The sequence below is a fragment of the Podarcis gaigeae genome (genome assembly GCF_964106915.1).
Source record: "Podarcis gaigeae genome assembly, chromosome: 7".
Taxonomy (NCBI): Eukaryota; Metazoa; Chordata; class Lepidosauria; order Squamata; family Lacertidae; genus Podarcis; species Podarcis gaigeae.
In genome coordinates this window covers 18,995,080-19,012,543 of record NC_139683.1, presented here as the reverse complement: position 1 = coordinate 19,012,543, position 17,464 = coordinate 18,995,080, and the positions used below count along the sequence as shown (strand labels likewise).

Genomic DNA, 17,464 nt, shown 5'->3' with positions numbered 1-17,464 from the left:
ATTAGCATCTGAAAAGCCAAGTTCATTGAATAATTATTGGAACCATTATTGCTATTTGTTGCAAGCACTTAAGTAGCACTATGAAAAACATTTTATTTCCTGGCCGCACCCAACAAACAATTCTTAGTTCCTTCTACTGCCAGGGACAACAGTGGCTTCGAATGACCTGTTAATTAAAACTCATTCAACTGCGGATAGGTTTATCATATGGAAGCATTATTGCCCTTGAACACAACAGATACTAGAAAATTAAAGGCGATGGATAACCGTTATGAAAGCTTCAGACAATCAGGCTGCAATGTGAGTGTTTCAGTGATAGCATGATTTAACAATCTTCTGAAATGTTTCTACCTTTTCTGTAAGCTGGTTCTAGAATAACCACACACGAGCGGCTAGGCATAATGCAGAAAAGGGAGTAAGGGTATGTTTGGGGCACAGGAGCTCATAAGCACACAAAATGGCAGCACAATGAATGCGAAGCTGTTGTTAATTTTCCAGTATTCATATTGCAATATTCACATTGCATTGTTTCTATTCAGAATAAACACACCATGTAGCCAATCAGACTTCAATTTACTCAGCTAATTGCAAATAAGTTTACGGTCATTTCAAATACCAGTATTTCAACAATAGCCTAGCATAGGTTTCATATTCTCTTTTCTCTCGGGGCAGTAAAACGACTTGTAAAAAAAACCCAAAAAAACCCCATAAAAACCAGTTCCGATTCTCTTTCTCTTTTAGGTCTGCTAAAAGCTTTCCTTGCATGAGGACAAACTGAAGAATGTCCATAGTCTCTGTGACCGCCTGAATACACACAATATTGTTTCCCCCTTTTTGATAAACCCATTTCACAGGAACCCAAAAGGAGTCCCACTATGTACACCTCTCTTGCCCCAGTTCCTAGAAATATCAAGTGCCAATCCCCCATCTCCTTGGGATTCAGCCTATGTGCTGACATCACACACCTCCAGTGTCTCTTTTGACTGGATTGTTGCCCCACAACCATCTTTCAACGTGTTCCTGACACACAACATAAAAGCATAATCCCCATCACTGTTTGGTTTTTTCAGGCTTCCAGGGAGTTCTGCTGAACTACATACACAGATGCCACTCTTTGCGTAAGCGCTGAACTTAAATCAGAAATTACATTCATGTAAGCATTCTTAAGCAAATCAGCCCTGAGTGCTCACTAGAAGGACAGATCCTGAAGCTGAAACTCCAATACTTTGGCCACCTCATGAAGAGAAGACTCCCTGGAAAAGACCCTGATGTAGGGAAAGGTTGAGGGCACAAGGAGAAGGGGATGACAGAGGACGAGATGGTTGGATAGTGTTCTCGAAGCTACCAGCATGAGTTTGACCAAACTGCGGGAGGCAGTGGAAGACAGGAGTGCCGGGTGTGCGCTGATCTATGGGGTCACGAAGAGTCGGATATGACTAAATGACTAAACAACAACAACAACAAAGCCTTCTACCTTGTAAGATTTGTTAGACTTTATTGCTTGCTTTATTTTTAATGCAGTTTCTGATTCATTCTGCTTCTGTAACTTGACGTAGAAGCCTCTAGTTGATCATTAACTATAGTTGCAACTGGTTTTTTCGCACAAGCCTCAAGCTGCCTGCTCACATAGAAGGTGCTGGAAGGTCTGTTACCCACTGCTCTGAAATATACTCAGAGTCGAGAGTGGATTTCATGCTCTTTATTCAGCTCATAGTGGTGAGGAGGGAATGAATGTCCCCTCAAAGTATCTGCTTCATATACATTATTTACACAATGGGCTGCACGTGATTGTCTAATTCCGGAATTCTCCTGTAGGCCAATCAGGTTGTGGATTCACTTCTATCTGGAGCTGGATTGGGTGGCTCCTGCTGACTAATCATACTGCTGCATTGTTCTAGGACCAATCAGACTGCTGCATTCTGAATCCTATTGTTCTAGGACTAATCAGACTGCTGCAGTTTGGATCCTATTCAACTCAGTACATAACAGCTCTAAGATCTGGACTCCACATCTCCAGATTTTAAAAATAATTAATGTGGTGACAATTGTTGACTATTAAAGAGGTAAACAAATGCCTATCAGCATGTTCTACCTTGGAAGAGAGGAAGCAAGTGAGCCCTTGTGACAGGACTCCTAGAACACTGTGCAAAACCCGCTGTCATGACATCAGAATTCTTCATTCCTGAAGACCCCACCTGCCCCCATTCTGCCAGAGAGTCATCCAGCAGAAGTTAATTGCCCAATTGCATGCCACCCAGTCACCCAATAAGACTCTAAGAGCTATACCAGTTGGGGTGCTAATTGTCTTCACAATCATACAATGGTTTTTGGGGGGGTTAAATTAATAGAAGGGAATTGAATATTTTCTTTGCTCCTCATGGGCCTGAAAAAAAATGGCACCCACCCACTCACAGCCTCCAATAGCTCCAAGTGGAACATTCCCCTTGGTGACAATGGGTGTTTTCCTTCTGGGGCTATGAGCAGCTACAGAGTGAAGGATTTTCATCAGTACTGAGGCAGGTGAGGGGTAGATTAAAATTTCATCCCTTGCTTGCTCTTAATTTTTTAGTTTTATGTTTTTAAATCTGATCAAATCTGATTGCTAAAGGCAAGTTAAGCATCACATCTAGTTTTGCCCTAAAACTGATCCTAAAGCAAACCTATGTACATGTAACTGCCATTTAAAATATTCACAGAGGTTGCATTTACCTTTTGAAGGATGGCAATCACAGACAGTGAAGTTCATTTTGGTACTCTCAATGTCAGTTTCCTGATCTGATTTTCTCACATTTAATCAATATGTCTGGCACAAAATTGTCCTAACACAGTTCACCGTTGGCTAAATCTGAGACAAGTTTCTGTTTTATTAAAACTAGACATCAGATTTTTAATTTTTTTTGCTCATTGGTGAAACAAATGCTTTGTATGCAAAAGGTTTCAGGTTCCAATCATTGTGACTTCAATTAGGGCTGGGAAAACTTTAATGTTAAGGTACCCATGTTCAATAATTTTACAGGAGCTGTAGCTCAGCAGTAGAGTACATGTTCTACATGCTGAAGCTTTCAGCTTCAATTCCTGGTATCTCCAGTTAAAACAGGGTGATGAAAAACCACCTATTAAATCACACACACACACACACACACACACACACATTATCTCATTTGTGACTTTCCCCACATTACTGAAGTTATAACTGATATAATACCACAAAACATACAATCTTGGACTGACGTTATGTATAAATGTCTCAATATTCCAGGTGTTTTACCAAAGCAAACATAGTCATTGGTTACACTTGGAAGGGGGAGATGCAAATACACTAAACAAACTGAAAGCTGCAGCAAACTGCATGCTTCACCTCTGGAATTCATTTTATATATACTTGTAAGTATATACATAAGAAGGCTTTGCAGCACTGTTTACAGTCTGCTGCAGTTCACCTTCCACTAAAAACTGTGGTTTTCATTTCATTGGCTGTGGCAAAATAGCATAACTTTACATAATTTACAATAGTTATTACATATATTAAGTAAATTAAATTGTCATTTTGTTATTCCACCCCACAAAGGATGCCTGGTGCTTCCCTGATCGCCCTTTGTGAGTTCAGACTGAATGTCTGAACTGAAGAGGGCTATTGTCAGACAGGAAATAGGAAGGAGAAGAAAACAGGAAAAGTAGAAGCCACAGAACAGAACAAAACAAGTAAAAGAAATGGGGAAACCCTTTCATTTCTGTTTTGTATCTAACACTGCACTTTTCTGTTGCTAAACAAACTCATCTTCCTGTACTATCACTTTCCTACATTTCATAAGCATTAAATTCACAGGAAAGAATGACTTTCTAAGTTGCTCCTTATCTCCATGCTGAGTTTCATACTGATATTCATAAAACTGACCCAAAAACTAATAGAAGGCTACCACTAGCGTAATGGATCTATTTTTCTTTCTAAATTCAGATTGTGCCTTGGATCCTTTCAGGTTTAATAAAAAGGAAGTTGCTGAATTTACACACACGTACACACACACACACAAAATAAATTTGGGGGGGAAAGAATTGAGCTTAAAAGTATTGCATACGTGACAGATTTATCCAAATAAATCCAAGTTATTTCAGCTCAGTGCCGTGTTGTCCTGTAATAGCTTGTCGTCAGAGCGCTATAAACAATTTCCTATGTTACCAGCAGTACCTCTACACAAATATTTCAAGCCCACAGTTCATTTCATAGAAGCTATTTGTTTTGGAAGCTCGCAGATGAAGTTGGTAAAATCTGACACCCAAAATATATTTTGCATTTGTACAATCTGTTCAGCTGTTCAGAAAATATGAACAGTACAACAAAGTGCTGGGCAGGTTGGCCCAGACACTAAATGCACAGAATTATTGTTCATGTTATGTTATAGGTTCATTTACATGCCTCAGATGAGATTCAAAGTAGGGCCAAAGAGGCATACATCTGCATGCATATCAACAGTTTTATTAGTATCCACATTGGTGACAATGGACAGCTACAGAAACAAATATCAGATGCAAAAACTGTTCAGACATGTGGAGTTTTGTTTTCCTTTTAAAAAAATGTAGGCTGCAATTTCTAGCTGAAGGCTGGTGTAGGACATCTTGGGGCATGTACACCCTTTGCACTGGATTTTGTTCTGTATAAAATCCCTTTGGAGTGGGAAAGTACATACAAACACACATATCTTTTCCCATTTGGGTGCAAAATTGCTTGGGGAAAAGTGTCGTCTAGTGGTGCCTTTACGGACTTATGATCCTGTGGCTGTGTTTTATAAAAGAAAAGAAAAAAGGAGCAAGGAAAGAAACTAGGTGTTGTTACGAATGCTGGCCAAATATCGCTGCCATACCTATGTCAGCCAAGTTGTTTGCTAATGCCATAAAATGGCTGGTAGATTTCTTTCATGAGCTAATGGTAGAGAAACAGATGGAAAGGTTTCTTGAGGGTTTTCAATGGAAGAGACCCCTGGAAATTCGACACTCCCTCTCTCTGAGCTAAGGAGAGGAGGAGGATTTAAACTAAATGCCTGAATGGGGAAAACAACAGTCTGGGGAGGAGTACAGTGGGGGGAGACAGAAAGAGAGAAAAGAGGCAGCTGTGAGCTCTGAAAGCATCAGGGACAGTGTGTATCACTGCTTCCTCTACTTATGCTCCGTTTCAACTTTTCAAAAACTGGTATCCTCTAGATGTTGTTGGCCTTAAACTCCTATAATTCCCAAGCATCATGGCCAACAGCCAGCTCTAGCAACATCTGAAGGGTACAAGATTGGTGAAAGCTTTGTCTATTTATATATTTGCAAGTTAAACCAAATATTACAAAAAATACCATGCCCCCCGTGAGCTCTTCTCGAAAACGAAGCCAAGCCCAGCAAGTGCGCCTGTGAAATCGTGGAGAAATCAGAACCATAGAATATTAGAAATGAAATACATATATATATACAGCATATGATTGGAAGTTTTGTAGGGTTTCACCCTAGGGACCTTATTCTGGAAATCGTCTAATACTAATCTTTGAAAGCAGAGAGGTGCTTGTTTATTTCAGATATGAGGTCAGTGTCATTTTTTGCAGAAGTCTGGAAGGCTTTGGAGCAGTTAAACTTGTGTATGAGTTTAACAAAAACATAGGGGTCAATGGTTTCCAGTGCTATTCATTACAACTGAGCAGGGATAAAAACATAATAAGAGCCCTGCTGGGTCTGGGCAATTGTTATAGATTTGTTCTATCATTGTAGATTTGTGGGGGGGGGGGAGACCCCTAAACCCTAGAAATTAATACATGTAGGATTTTGATTACCGTATTTTTCGCTCTATAACACGCACCTGACCATAACACGCACATCGTTTTTAGAGGAGGAAAACAAGGGAAAAAACATTCTGAATGAAACAGTGGATGTATCATTTTTGTGCTTCATGCTGTGGCCACAGACATGTGATCTGATGGTGAATTTGGGCTGACCCAATGCAAAAATCCTGAGAATTCCTGTGCATCCATGGTTTGTAACCACGTTTTTGCACCATTGCAGCCCCAGGCAACAGTGGGTGCGTGATTTTTGCGGGGCAGGCTGTAGCCATGGACATGCTATGTGCTCTGATGGTGAATTTGGGCTGACCCAATGCAAAGATCCTGAGGATCCATGTGGATCCATGGTTTTTAACCACATTTTTGCACCATTGCAGCCCCAGGCAACAGTGGGTGCGTGATTTTTGGGGGGCAGGCTGTAGCCATGGACATGCTATGTGATCTGATGGTGAATTTGGGGTGACCCAATGCCAAAATCCTGAGAATTCCTGTGGATCCATGCTTTTTAACCACATTTTTGCACCATTGCAGCCCCAGGCAACAGTGGGTGCGTGATTTTTTTGGTGCAGGCTGTAGCCATGGACATGCTATGTGATCTGATGGTGAATTTGGGGTGACCCAATGCAAAGATCCTGAGGATCCATGCTTTGTAACCACATTTTAAGTGGGGAGCGAAGGAAAAACAAAGAAGGGACATTAGAGGGGTGTGCAGAGAAGCAGCTGGCTAAGAATGCAGGAGAGGGATTTAACGGGAGGGAGGAAAGAAAGGCAAAAGTTTCCCCCCACCCAAGCCAGCCATCTCTCTCTCTCTCTCTCTCTCTCTCTCTCTCTCTCTCTCTCTCTCCCTCCCTCCCTCTCTCTCCCTCCCTCCCTCCCTCCCTCCCTCCCCTCTCTCTCTCTCTCTCCCTCCCTCCCTCCCTCCCCCCTCTCTCTCCCTCTCCCCCAGCAGCAACGGAGCTTGCCTGGAGGGGAGGGGCTTTCCCTGCTCTTTGTTCCGTTTCAGCAAACACAGCAACGAAACAGAGGAGGCTGGGCAGTAAGACCCTGAGGCAGAATGCAGGAAAGCAGCCGCTTCCTCTTTTCAGGTTTCGCTTCTCCGTGCAGCGTGCAGCGCCGCGATTTGATTTTTGCATGATTTTTCGGCTCCAGGGACCACACATTCGCTCTATAACACGCACAGACATTTCCCCTTCCTTTTTAGAAGAAAAAATCTGTGTGTTATAGAAGGAAAAATACGGTATTTGGGATGTGAAGTGAGGAATATCAGCTGCAGAATTATTCATGGGATAACCTTTGCAAAATGACCTGGCCAAGCTAGGGCCATTAAGAAACCATACAGGGCCATTGAGAGCTATCGGCAATGCAAGAGAACTGCCCCCCCCCCCTGCCCTGAGGTGTGAACAGAGACTGGGGGGTTGGAAGGTTGCCAAGGTTGGAAGGGTGTGAGGTGACAGGCAAAGTGAATCTTGAGCAAGGGTTGTTGGGAAGAAGAAGGGGAAAGACAGACTGGGATCCATCTTGGGCAGGATGGCTGAAGGCTGGCAGCACTGCTGTGGGGAACAAGCTCATCTTGAAATGACCATGCCGTAAGATCTGGATTCTCTCCATGCAGGCTGTAGGTGTAAATAGTTGAATAAACCATATTTCTTAAAGCTACAACATTTTCTCCCGTCTCTCGATTCTCCAAAGGAACACTCACCCTGGGGGAGTGCCTGCAACCCCATGGACTCTTGCTACTGTTTGGCATAGAGAGCACCCAACTTTTGTAACAGTATGTTTGAACAGTGGCAAACCAGATGCCTATGGGAAGCCCATGAGTAAGACCTGAGCACAAGAGCACTCTCCCCTTTTGTGGTCTATAGAAGAAGAAGAAGAGTTTGGATTTGATATCCTGCCTTTCACTCCCTTTAAGGAGTCTCAAAGCGGCTAACATTCTTCTTTCCCTTCCTCCCCCACACCAAACACTCTGTGAGGTTAGTAGGGCCGAGAGACTTCAAAGAAGTGTGTCTGGCCCAAGGTCACCCAGCAGATGCATGTGGAGGAGCGGAGACGCGAACCCGGTTCACCAGATTACGAGTCTGCCACTCTTAACCACTACACCACACTGGCTCCCTAGCAACTGGCATTCAGAAGCAGTGTGCCTTTGACCATGGAGGCAGAACATAGTATCTCACCCAGACCTGCTTCTTTAAAAATAGAAGCTCCTGATCCTTTGTGGCTGTGGAAAAAAGCTTGAAAATATATGGGTCATCCTTGCTCAATTCCCAAAGCTCTGAATCTCCTTTACTGCCTTGCAAAGCTCCTTTCTCTTCTCCCTTGGCTACTATATCTTTCCTACTGTATTTACGGAATATCTATCCCTACTATTCATCCCTTTCATTTCCTCCAGGCTCAGCACTACTGTCTTCTTCACTCTTTCAAGTTGCATCCTACAAATTCTGCCAGAAGGCTTTTTTAAATGGCAGATGCGCTTACAGTACAATTTCATGCATGTTTATTTGGAAAGTAAGTCACGAGTGTGTTCAGTGGGGCATAGTCCCTAGTAACTGTGCTTGGGATTGCAGCCTTAAACACTGAACTATCTTTAAAATTTGTGCCGAATATTTGCAAACACAGATGCTTGCTGTGCTTTGGAAGCTCCCAAGGCATTACTGTCATTGCATCCAAGCCTTTATGAGCACTTTCTAATGCAGAATTTCATGCATTACAATATAGTACAAATCAATGCAAATTCTGCCAGAACCACGGGGCCTTGGATTTTTCTATACTTACTGATAACATGGCGACATGTTTGCATTATATCAGTTTAGCTCCAGAGCAATTAGAATCTCTCTTTATGAGATTTTATTTCTGTGAACAAATATGGAGGTCTTTTATGTTTAATGGGATTTTTTTTCATTTACACATCTAAAAAGAAAACTTCTACAGTATGTTTCCAAACAGCATGAGACTGGCTACCGTTGTATTTCTATTAAACGGGGGCAAAGTATTCTACTCTAAAAATGGGTCACAAACATGTTATGAAAATATTTGTTTAAACTTAAAATTTGAAAAAGTATGGGTGACAGTAAAAGATCCTATAAACTGAAATTGCCATTCAGTCACATAGATTTGAGCATGATATATTGAAACCCATAGCTCATCAGAAGTAATAACATACCAACATAATAAATCAAGGGGGGGGGGGAACCTCATATAAATTGTGAGTTTCCACAGGGTTGGAGGATCCATAATCCCACTACGGCACTTTTGGGTTGTTAATAATGTCAATAAAATTTAGAGAGAAAATAAAATAAAAATTGAATGATATATAAAACTCACTAAAATGATAAAGCTCTGGGCTCAAAGATTTCCAGACTTTCACATAACTGATCAGTTTCAGACCACAGTAGAGCCATCCTTGCTCATTTTCCCAGACTCATTATGCTTATGTGGCGACAAAACAAAAATAAAGAAAATATTGTAGCATTTTAAGAAAGGGGCGAGAATCAGCAAGGCACAACTAACAACTTCTCAGACATTGCTGACAAACGTTTGGTAAAGCAGGAGTGGTTCTCAACAGACCACAGTTGTTGAGTAAAATGTAAATTCAATGAGCACTCCTACCTGATAGCCAAATGTATTGTTTTGTGATCCATGACGGGGTACTCCAGGGTTATCACAGGCTGTACGGGTGGGTTCTAAGTCAATGAGAAAATTGTAAAAGTAAAGGACTTGTTAAATTCATAATGGTTTGCAACCAAATTCATGCAAACTATTTTCAAAACTGTCTGCATTTAAACTGAGGTGCTCAAATACTATTCTCAAACCTGATTAATGCAACTGAAATTGTAGTATACAGAGGCATATCCAAGCAAATATTCAGTACTCTACCCTTGGGAGCCAGTCTGCAGGAATCAAACCCTTTGCTACACAAGTAGATGTTGTGGATTGCGCCCGGTGAAAATAGGTCCATGAGTTAAAAGTGCAAAGAAAGGAGAAGAGCATGCAACAAATTTGGGCAGATCCCACTGTACCTATGCAACGAGGAGATGATCCACTCCATGTACCATCTGCTTGACATATCCGAGTACTAGAACCAACCAGCACAAATGGGAGATTACAGCTGAAAGAGACTTCTGACTGATAAATGAAACTCTTGCCTTCCCGTTTGCCTTGACCAGGTACTCCTGGGTCACCACAAAACTTTGCTGTGGAGAAAAAAAGAGAAATACATGGAAAATATGATGATAGTTATTGCTTCCAAACCCATTGGATTAATTTGTTTGGAGATGTAGAATGGCAACACAAGGTTTCCTACTCTGTCTCCTTCGCTGCTCCATTATGTGATGCGGAATTTTAGAGAGCAGGATCATAGAACTGCAGAGTTGAAAATGACCCTAAGGGTTATTGAACCCAATCCCCTGTAATGAAGGAATGACAGCTATAGAATCACTGACAGCTATAAAATCCCCAGCAACTGTTAAGACCCAGTTCTGAAAAATGTTAAGGTCATCTTCAATCCTCATTCTAATTTCTGAAGTATTAGCTACCCGTTCCAGCTTCCTGTCATATGCATACTTGATGAACATCCCCTAAATGCCTTTATCCAAGTCATAAATGTTGAACCCAGGTCATAACTTTGCAGCACTCCACTTGTTACTGTTTCCTCAGGCTAATGAGGGACCATTGGTTAGCACAGTTAACTATCTACAAATCCCGGGGGTTTTTCCAGCTACAACTCACTGGATCTCAGTTCTGGCACCTCTCAGTTGCGCACCATTGTCCTTATAAAAGAACAAGGGAGGTGTTCATGGTGAGTTCCTGCACCTCTTTTTCTAGAAAAACAGCAAATCCACCTAACAATAACATATTTTAGCCCACTATCCATGTGCATGAATTTTATTATTTCAATCACAGACCAGTTCCAGCCCACATACAATATCAAGGAAGTCATAAAACATGACAGGGATACATTTGAATTTGCAATCAGGTATAACAGGGACAACCAGTGGTATATAGCAACAGTTTAAAAATATATAAATTAAAACTTAGTCACTAACATATAACCTAAAATTATCATTTAAGGCCTTAATCATTATGATAGCACAGCTTGTTCCCTAAGTCCCTATGACAATCACACAGAATTTGGTTCCCCTTAACGTGATCTCAGGATCCTTGTCCTCTACCAGGGATTTTAGACGTTGAAGTTCGGATACATTTGGAGATTTTTGCATAGCAGGGGTAATAAATATAGAGCTTATATCCCTGCAGAAATGGCAGTGTAACAAGGCACGAGAGACAGTTTCTACCTCCATCAAGCCGCAGGGGCAGACTCGTTCCACATATGGTTTACCCTCGAATCTGCCCTGCAATAAGGCAGATGGCAGCACATTGAATCTAGCGAGGGTAAATGACCATCTGTATTTAGGTATTTGTGATTTTGACAAATAATTTGCTGGGGTAAATCCTCTCCCATCTATTCATGTGCATGTACACACGGACGCAGGTGGCGCTGTGGGTTAAAGCCTCAGCGCCTAGGACTTGCCGATCAAAAGGTTGGCGGTTCGAATCCCTGCGGCGGGGTGCGCTCTCGCTGCTCGGTCCCAGCACCTGCCAACCTAGCAGTTCGAAAGCACCTCCGGTTGCAAGTAGATAAATAGGGACCGCTTACCAGCGGGAAGGTAAACGGCGTTTCCGTGTGCGGCTCTGGCTCGCCAGAGCAGCGATGTCACGCTGGCCACGTGACCCGGAAGTGTCTCCGGACAGCGCTGGCCCCTGGCCTCTTGAGTGAGATGGGCGCACAACCCCAGAGTCTGTCAAGACTGGCCCGTACGGGCAGGGGTACCTTTACCTTTACCTTACACACGGAAAGCAAAGAGTTAGACTCATGTGCGCTTCATATCTTGATGTCAAGAGCTACTAAGTATGTGTAGTTATTATGCAGAGGGTTCAAAGTTGTTGTGCTTTTTATTTATTACTGCTCCTTTGTATTAATAAGAACCCAAACCTTCAAAAACAAATTTTGAAACATTCCTCACACAAATAAATAATCTAATTCATAGCATTCTGGGAGTTGGATTATTTTTTGTAGGAAGAATTTGTGGAGGAACATCATTCATCTTTCCTCTCTCTCCTTCAGCCTTTCCCCAGCTATATGCTATTGTTGGATGCTTAGTAACTCCCTGTCTGAATAGGTAACCATGGAAACTAGACACCATAGCAATTCACATCACTCTTATTTTTCCCTAGAATACGGAGGTATGCAAAATAAACATTACCATTTGTAGCAGACCAAGTTCTGGGGTTTTTCCTCTTTTCCCCAACAGAAGTTTGCACTTCACTAATTACCAAAGCAACCTGACCATGTGTGAAAGTGATAATTAATAACACTTCTATCTTATGCCACAATTATCTGGGGAGGCAGTACGGAATGCAACCAAACCATGGTAGATATCCTCTCTGATGCAGGGATATAGTTGAGCGACAGGAAATAATTCTTCAACTCAAAGGAAGCCAAGGATGCGAAAATAGGAGACTACTGAAAATACACTGGTTTGTTTCGGATTATTCCATGCAGAGTAGCCCCAGGGATGCAGCCACATGAATGACATAATGTCTAACATGGCATGCCCATGGATGCAGCCATTAAGTCACAGCAGCAATCTGCATGATGGGGAGGGCTGAAAAATATACCATCACATTCACATGGATCACGATAGGATGCCGCTAGTATCTGTGGATTTGAAAGGTTAAGACATCACCTCTCTCCATAATGCTGGACACCCAACTTGGCTATTGAGAACACAAATGCACCTTCACTTTTGACTTCTCACCCATAATACTATGCAGACAGACTTGGAAGAAAAGTTGAGAACTTTTATTTGTGTGCTTGAAAGTACAGCTTTACCATAGCTGAAAGGCTGAGGATATGTAACAGTAGATTTATAGATAAATATAAATTGTTCCATTGGAATAGAACTGAGAACTAGAACAATAATTATAGCTGCTTGGTAGACCACATGCTTTACATGCAAAAGCTCCCAAATTCAATCCCCCCCCCCCCATCTTGAGGTAGGACAGAGAAGTCACCCATCTGAAACTCTGAAGCCTTGCTTCAGGGTAGTTCAGTTCTGAACTAGACAGACCAATGGTCTGACTCAATACAGAACATAATCCTTTAATCCTATAATAAGACAGTGAGCTGGGTAATTAGGAAGTGCTGAATTGTGTGACAAGTAGTCACAAGTTAGACAAGCTACTGTTTCCCACTTTGATTGATTCTTGAGCAATTGTGCCTGCTCAAAGCAAGCATCTCTGATATTGCTATATAATTAGGCAAATAAAAAGCAAGACATATAGCCAGTGATTTTTTTTCTTAAAAAAGAATGTTTAGGGCTACTCTCATTTTCTTACTCATATTTAAATACTGTCCCTCAATGAGGCCAAACTTAGATTCATAAAATGTTTAGGGGTATGCGTACCCCTGCGTACCCCCAGGAAAAAAGCACTGCATATAGAAGTAAGTTCTGAATAGATGCCTGCGAAATCTTTATTGAAGAGTAAAGTTACAAGCTAACCACTTGATACAACAATATAATGAACTGCATCCTTAGAGACTTCGTGTAATGCAAGATATCCTTCCCCAAAGATTCCTAAGTAAGTTTAAGAGTAATGTGATAAGAGGACCAGTCCCCTTGTGAATAAGTAACTAGTGAAAGCAGAGGTTAGGAGTAAATTCACAGAGCTCCTATGAGAAGGCTTCCATGCAATATTAGGACCACTTTCACATAAATGCATTGGCCTCATGTAGAGGTTTCCCCTGAATCTTCTAAGAAGGCAACTTGCATACTGATTATTGTGGGAATATGTGCAAAAATTGATTAGGGATTCTAGCCTAAGATTGCAGTCTAAGAAGCAGAGCAGTCCCATTTGCCCCTCTTCCTGCCCAACACACAGAGACAGAGGCTCTTATGTATAAATAAGAAACAGATATTTATTCAAGCCAGGAACACTACAGGGGGTGACCATTTTGTGTGGGGGTTCCATTCCTGGCATAAGCCTGCCCTGTTCCACCCCTGTTCTCTTCTCCTCCAGGTCCCAAAGGTCCCGCAGGTTGGCGGTTGCACATCAATTGGACACAAACAAAATGGTCACTGCCTGTATTGTCTTGGCAGCAGACACAGAGTTTGGGAATCATAATTCAGGAGATCAGTATTCAGGCAAGACATTCAGAACTGGGCAGAAGTGATAAAGATGTCTCAACACAAAGGCAGATTTAGTGGAACATGACTGGTTTGGTCACACCAGGCACAGAGCCTTGGGGGTGCCACAACTATTATTTATAATTGAGAGAGAGATGTGGGGTGTGGGTGTCTGTTGCTGAATCTTGGCATCACATAGAACACCACTCAAGACCCCAAGGTCTGCCACTGCTCAATAGTTTTTATGCTCTGCCTGTCAAACTTTGGAAGATGAGGCATGACACTCTTACTTGCTTGCTTTTTATGAATGTTGGGGTTGTAACACCTCGGAGGTGTTTGAGTCTGTGGAAGCAGCACCTGGTTCTAGGCTCCTTCACCCTCTTGTTCAGGCTACTGATCTCTTGCTGCTGCCTCTAGAGCAGTGGTTCTCAACGTGTGGATCCCCAGATGTTGTTGGACTACAACTCCCATCATCCCTGACCACTGGTCATGCTGCATAGGAATGATGGGAGTTGTAGTCCAACAACATCTGGGGACCCACAGGTTGAGAACCACTGCTCTAGAGTTTCCTTTCCACACCTTGGCTACCCCTAGCCCACCCCAGGCTCCACTGAGACTCTCTGCTCTGTTAGGAAATTGTGGGGGGTGGGGTTTGGAGCCAGAATCTCTCCTCCACCTTCGGAACTGGCTGAAGTTGAGGCAGGAAGAGTCCCCACTCTGATTTCTCCAGCTCTGGTTCCCACCAATCAGCCTCCCCTCCATCTCTTTCCCCTCCTGCATCAAGGCCTGCCAACACAAGCCCAGTCTTGACAGCACTGTGGGGTTCATGATCTCACTTTTACCAGGAGACTACTTCTGGGTTAAATAGCTTGGGATTCCAACATAACTTGCATGAATCATTGGGTGTAATGAATTCAGTGGGACTCCGCTTTTCAGGGAAGATGCATAGGATCCATCAGTGCAGCACTCCAAATATGTACCAAATAGCCTCAAAGTCTTGGCTGAGTCACATCAGGTTGCCCATATGGTCCTATTAGTGCTTTCCCTGGCACAATACATAGGGAGCATTTGCAATGTTCTTTCGCTGGCACAATACATAGAGAGCTACATTTCTCAGGTAATCAAATCCACTGCAGTTATTTTGTTGTTGTTTTTTTAAAAAAAGGTTAGTGGTGTGTTGTTGTTTTTTTAAAAAAGAAGAAAAATCTATGCATGAAGCACAGTGTAAAGAGCCAGCATACATTTGTTATTGTAATGAAATCTGCAGCAGTGCAAAATCCATCAATGTCAGCAATTTTATGATAATAAAAATTTCTGTATAAAACAGGTAATTTAATATAATATTGGAACAAAAAGTCCAATTGTCAGAGACAAAGCCTGAAGTCTCTTCTGTACTCCTGGCAAGCCCAGTCCTTATTGATGTCAGCCAGAGTGTTGCCTGAGTAGAGTGCTGGTTCAAACTTGCTTCTGGTGGCACTTTTGTCATATTTGACAAGATTGCTTTACCAGTGCAAAATATGAGACAAAACACTGCCATTGATTCCTCTTCTGTGTCTATGTTCTCCTTGGAAACTGGAATACTCATTTGTTTACAGAAACAAGGACCCTAAGAGGTAAAGATGTTTTCGTCTCAAGCTAATGCACAAAAAACATCATTCTGAGTCAGCTCTGCCTTCCACCAGCCAGGGCCAGCTTCAGGTTATAGCCCTTGGCAAAGGTCCCAGCGGTGGACCACGTATGATTCCATAGGTCACTCCAGCAAGCTTACAGTCACTGATGGAGACACCACTTAGACTTTATTCAATTACCCAACATAGAGCATTGTCCCAGAAATGATACAACATAAATGGTACCACTTAGTCACCTAGTGGAGTCCAATAAAAATATATACAGTGGTACCTCGGGTTAAGTACTTAATTCGTCCCGGAGGTCAGTACTTAACCTGAAACTGTTCTTAACCTGAAGCACCACTTTAGCTAATGGGGCCTCCAGCTGCCGCCACACTGCCGGAGCACGATTTCTGTTCTTATCCTGAAGCAAAGTTCTTAACCTGAAGCACTATTTCTGGGTTAGCGGAGTGTGTAACCTGAAGTGTATGTAACCCGAAGTACCACTGGTTAAGAACTTAATTCGTTCTGGAGGTCTGTTCTTAACCTAAAACTGTTCTTAACCTGAGGTACCACTTTAGCTAATGAGGCCTTGCGCTGCCGCCGCACCGCTGCCACATGATTTCTGTTCTCATCCTGAAGCAAAGTTCTTAACCTGAGGTACTATTTCTGGGTTAGCATAGCCTGTAACCTGAAACGTCTGTAACCTGAAGCTTCTGTAACCCAAGGTACCACTGTATAAATAAAGACATGACCGAGGTAAAAGCAGTGAAATGGAAAAAAGTAAAAAGAAAGGAAACCAGAGATCCCAAACAAACAACTTAAAAAGCAGTCCTAAGTTTAGGAAGCCAGCAGAGTTGCCCCATCTCAAACTCTGAGCTGTCCTGAGTCTGGTAGAGGGAAAACAAGTATTTAAAATGAAGTTTGACATTGACTGGGGACGCAGGTGGTACTGTGTTCCAAACCACCAAGCCTCTTGAGCTTGCAGATCATAAGGTTGAGGGTTCAAATCCGCCTGCCAGGGTGAGCTCCCATTGCTCTGTCCCAGCTCCTGTCAGCCTAGCAGTTTGAAAGCATACCAGTGCAAGTAGATAAACAGGTACCGCTCCAGCGGGAAGGTAAATGGCATTTCCATGAGCTCTGGCACTCATCTCGGGATTCCGTGCACCAGAGCGGTTTAGTCATGCTGGCCACATGACCTGAAAAGGTGTCCATGCACAAATGCCAGCTCCCTTGGCCTGAAAGCAGAGATGAGTGCTGCACCCCATAGTCAAATTCAACTGGACTTAACCGTCCAAGGATCCTTTACCTTTTACCTTTACCTGACATACCCCACACTTTGGGCTAGTACAAGTCCCACTATGTTGCCAGATCACATGACTCAGCTGAAAGAGGGTTGAAATAGGTGGACGTTTAGGTGGACTTTGTCCTGGTCTGTCCCCCAAATACCCCTTCTGGAATTTATGCCACTGTAAATTCTGTTGGTTCACATTCCAGTGGTTGAGTCAGCATAGCTCCAGCTCAGCACATGAGTCATCTACTCAAATTCACTCATCTTGGAGGATACTGGGCTTTGAATGAGCTCAAAAACAGAAATGGGGGTAGAGGGGTGGGGACAATGGCAGAGCTTCATGCTCTGGCAATGAGGGGCAGAGAGCAGGCGGGGGCAGGGCTGGTGCATGTCCTGAGGCAGGGCATGCCACATGCAGTGCGGGTGGGGGGCAGCAGTGATGGCACCCTACCAGCCAGGGGTGGTGCGTTCCCCCCGCACTCCTCTTCCTCCGCCAGTGGATGGAGACAGTTTGCTGGAAGAGGTAAGCTTTAAGCCACCAGTGAAACATGAATGAGGAAGGAGCTTATTGAA

At 42.8% G+C, this 17,464-nt stretch overlaps 1 protein-coding gene across 4 annotated transcripts in view; it reads right to left on the bottom strand.

Moving 5' to 3' along the window:
* Window positions 1-17,464, bottom strand: part of CSMD3 (CUB and Sushi multiple domains 3) — a 580,687-nt gene that overhangs the window by 26,751 nt on the left and 536,472 nt on the right. For all 4 annotated transcript variants that reach the window (XM_083748860.1, XM_083748861.1, XM_083748862.1 and 1 more), the window contains 2 exons: window positions 9,827-10,000; window positions 9,417-9,490 (listed from right to left, as the gene is read on the bottom strand). In XM_083748860.1, coding sequence (XP_083604986.1) covers window positions 9,417-9,490; window positions 9,827-10,000 — 248 coding nt within the window. The remainder of the gene's footprint in view (window positions 1-9,416; window positions 9,491-9,826; window positions 10,001-17,464) is intronic.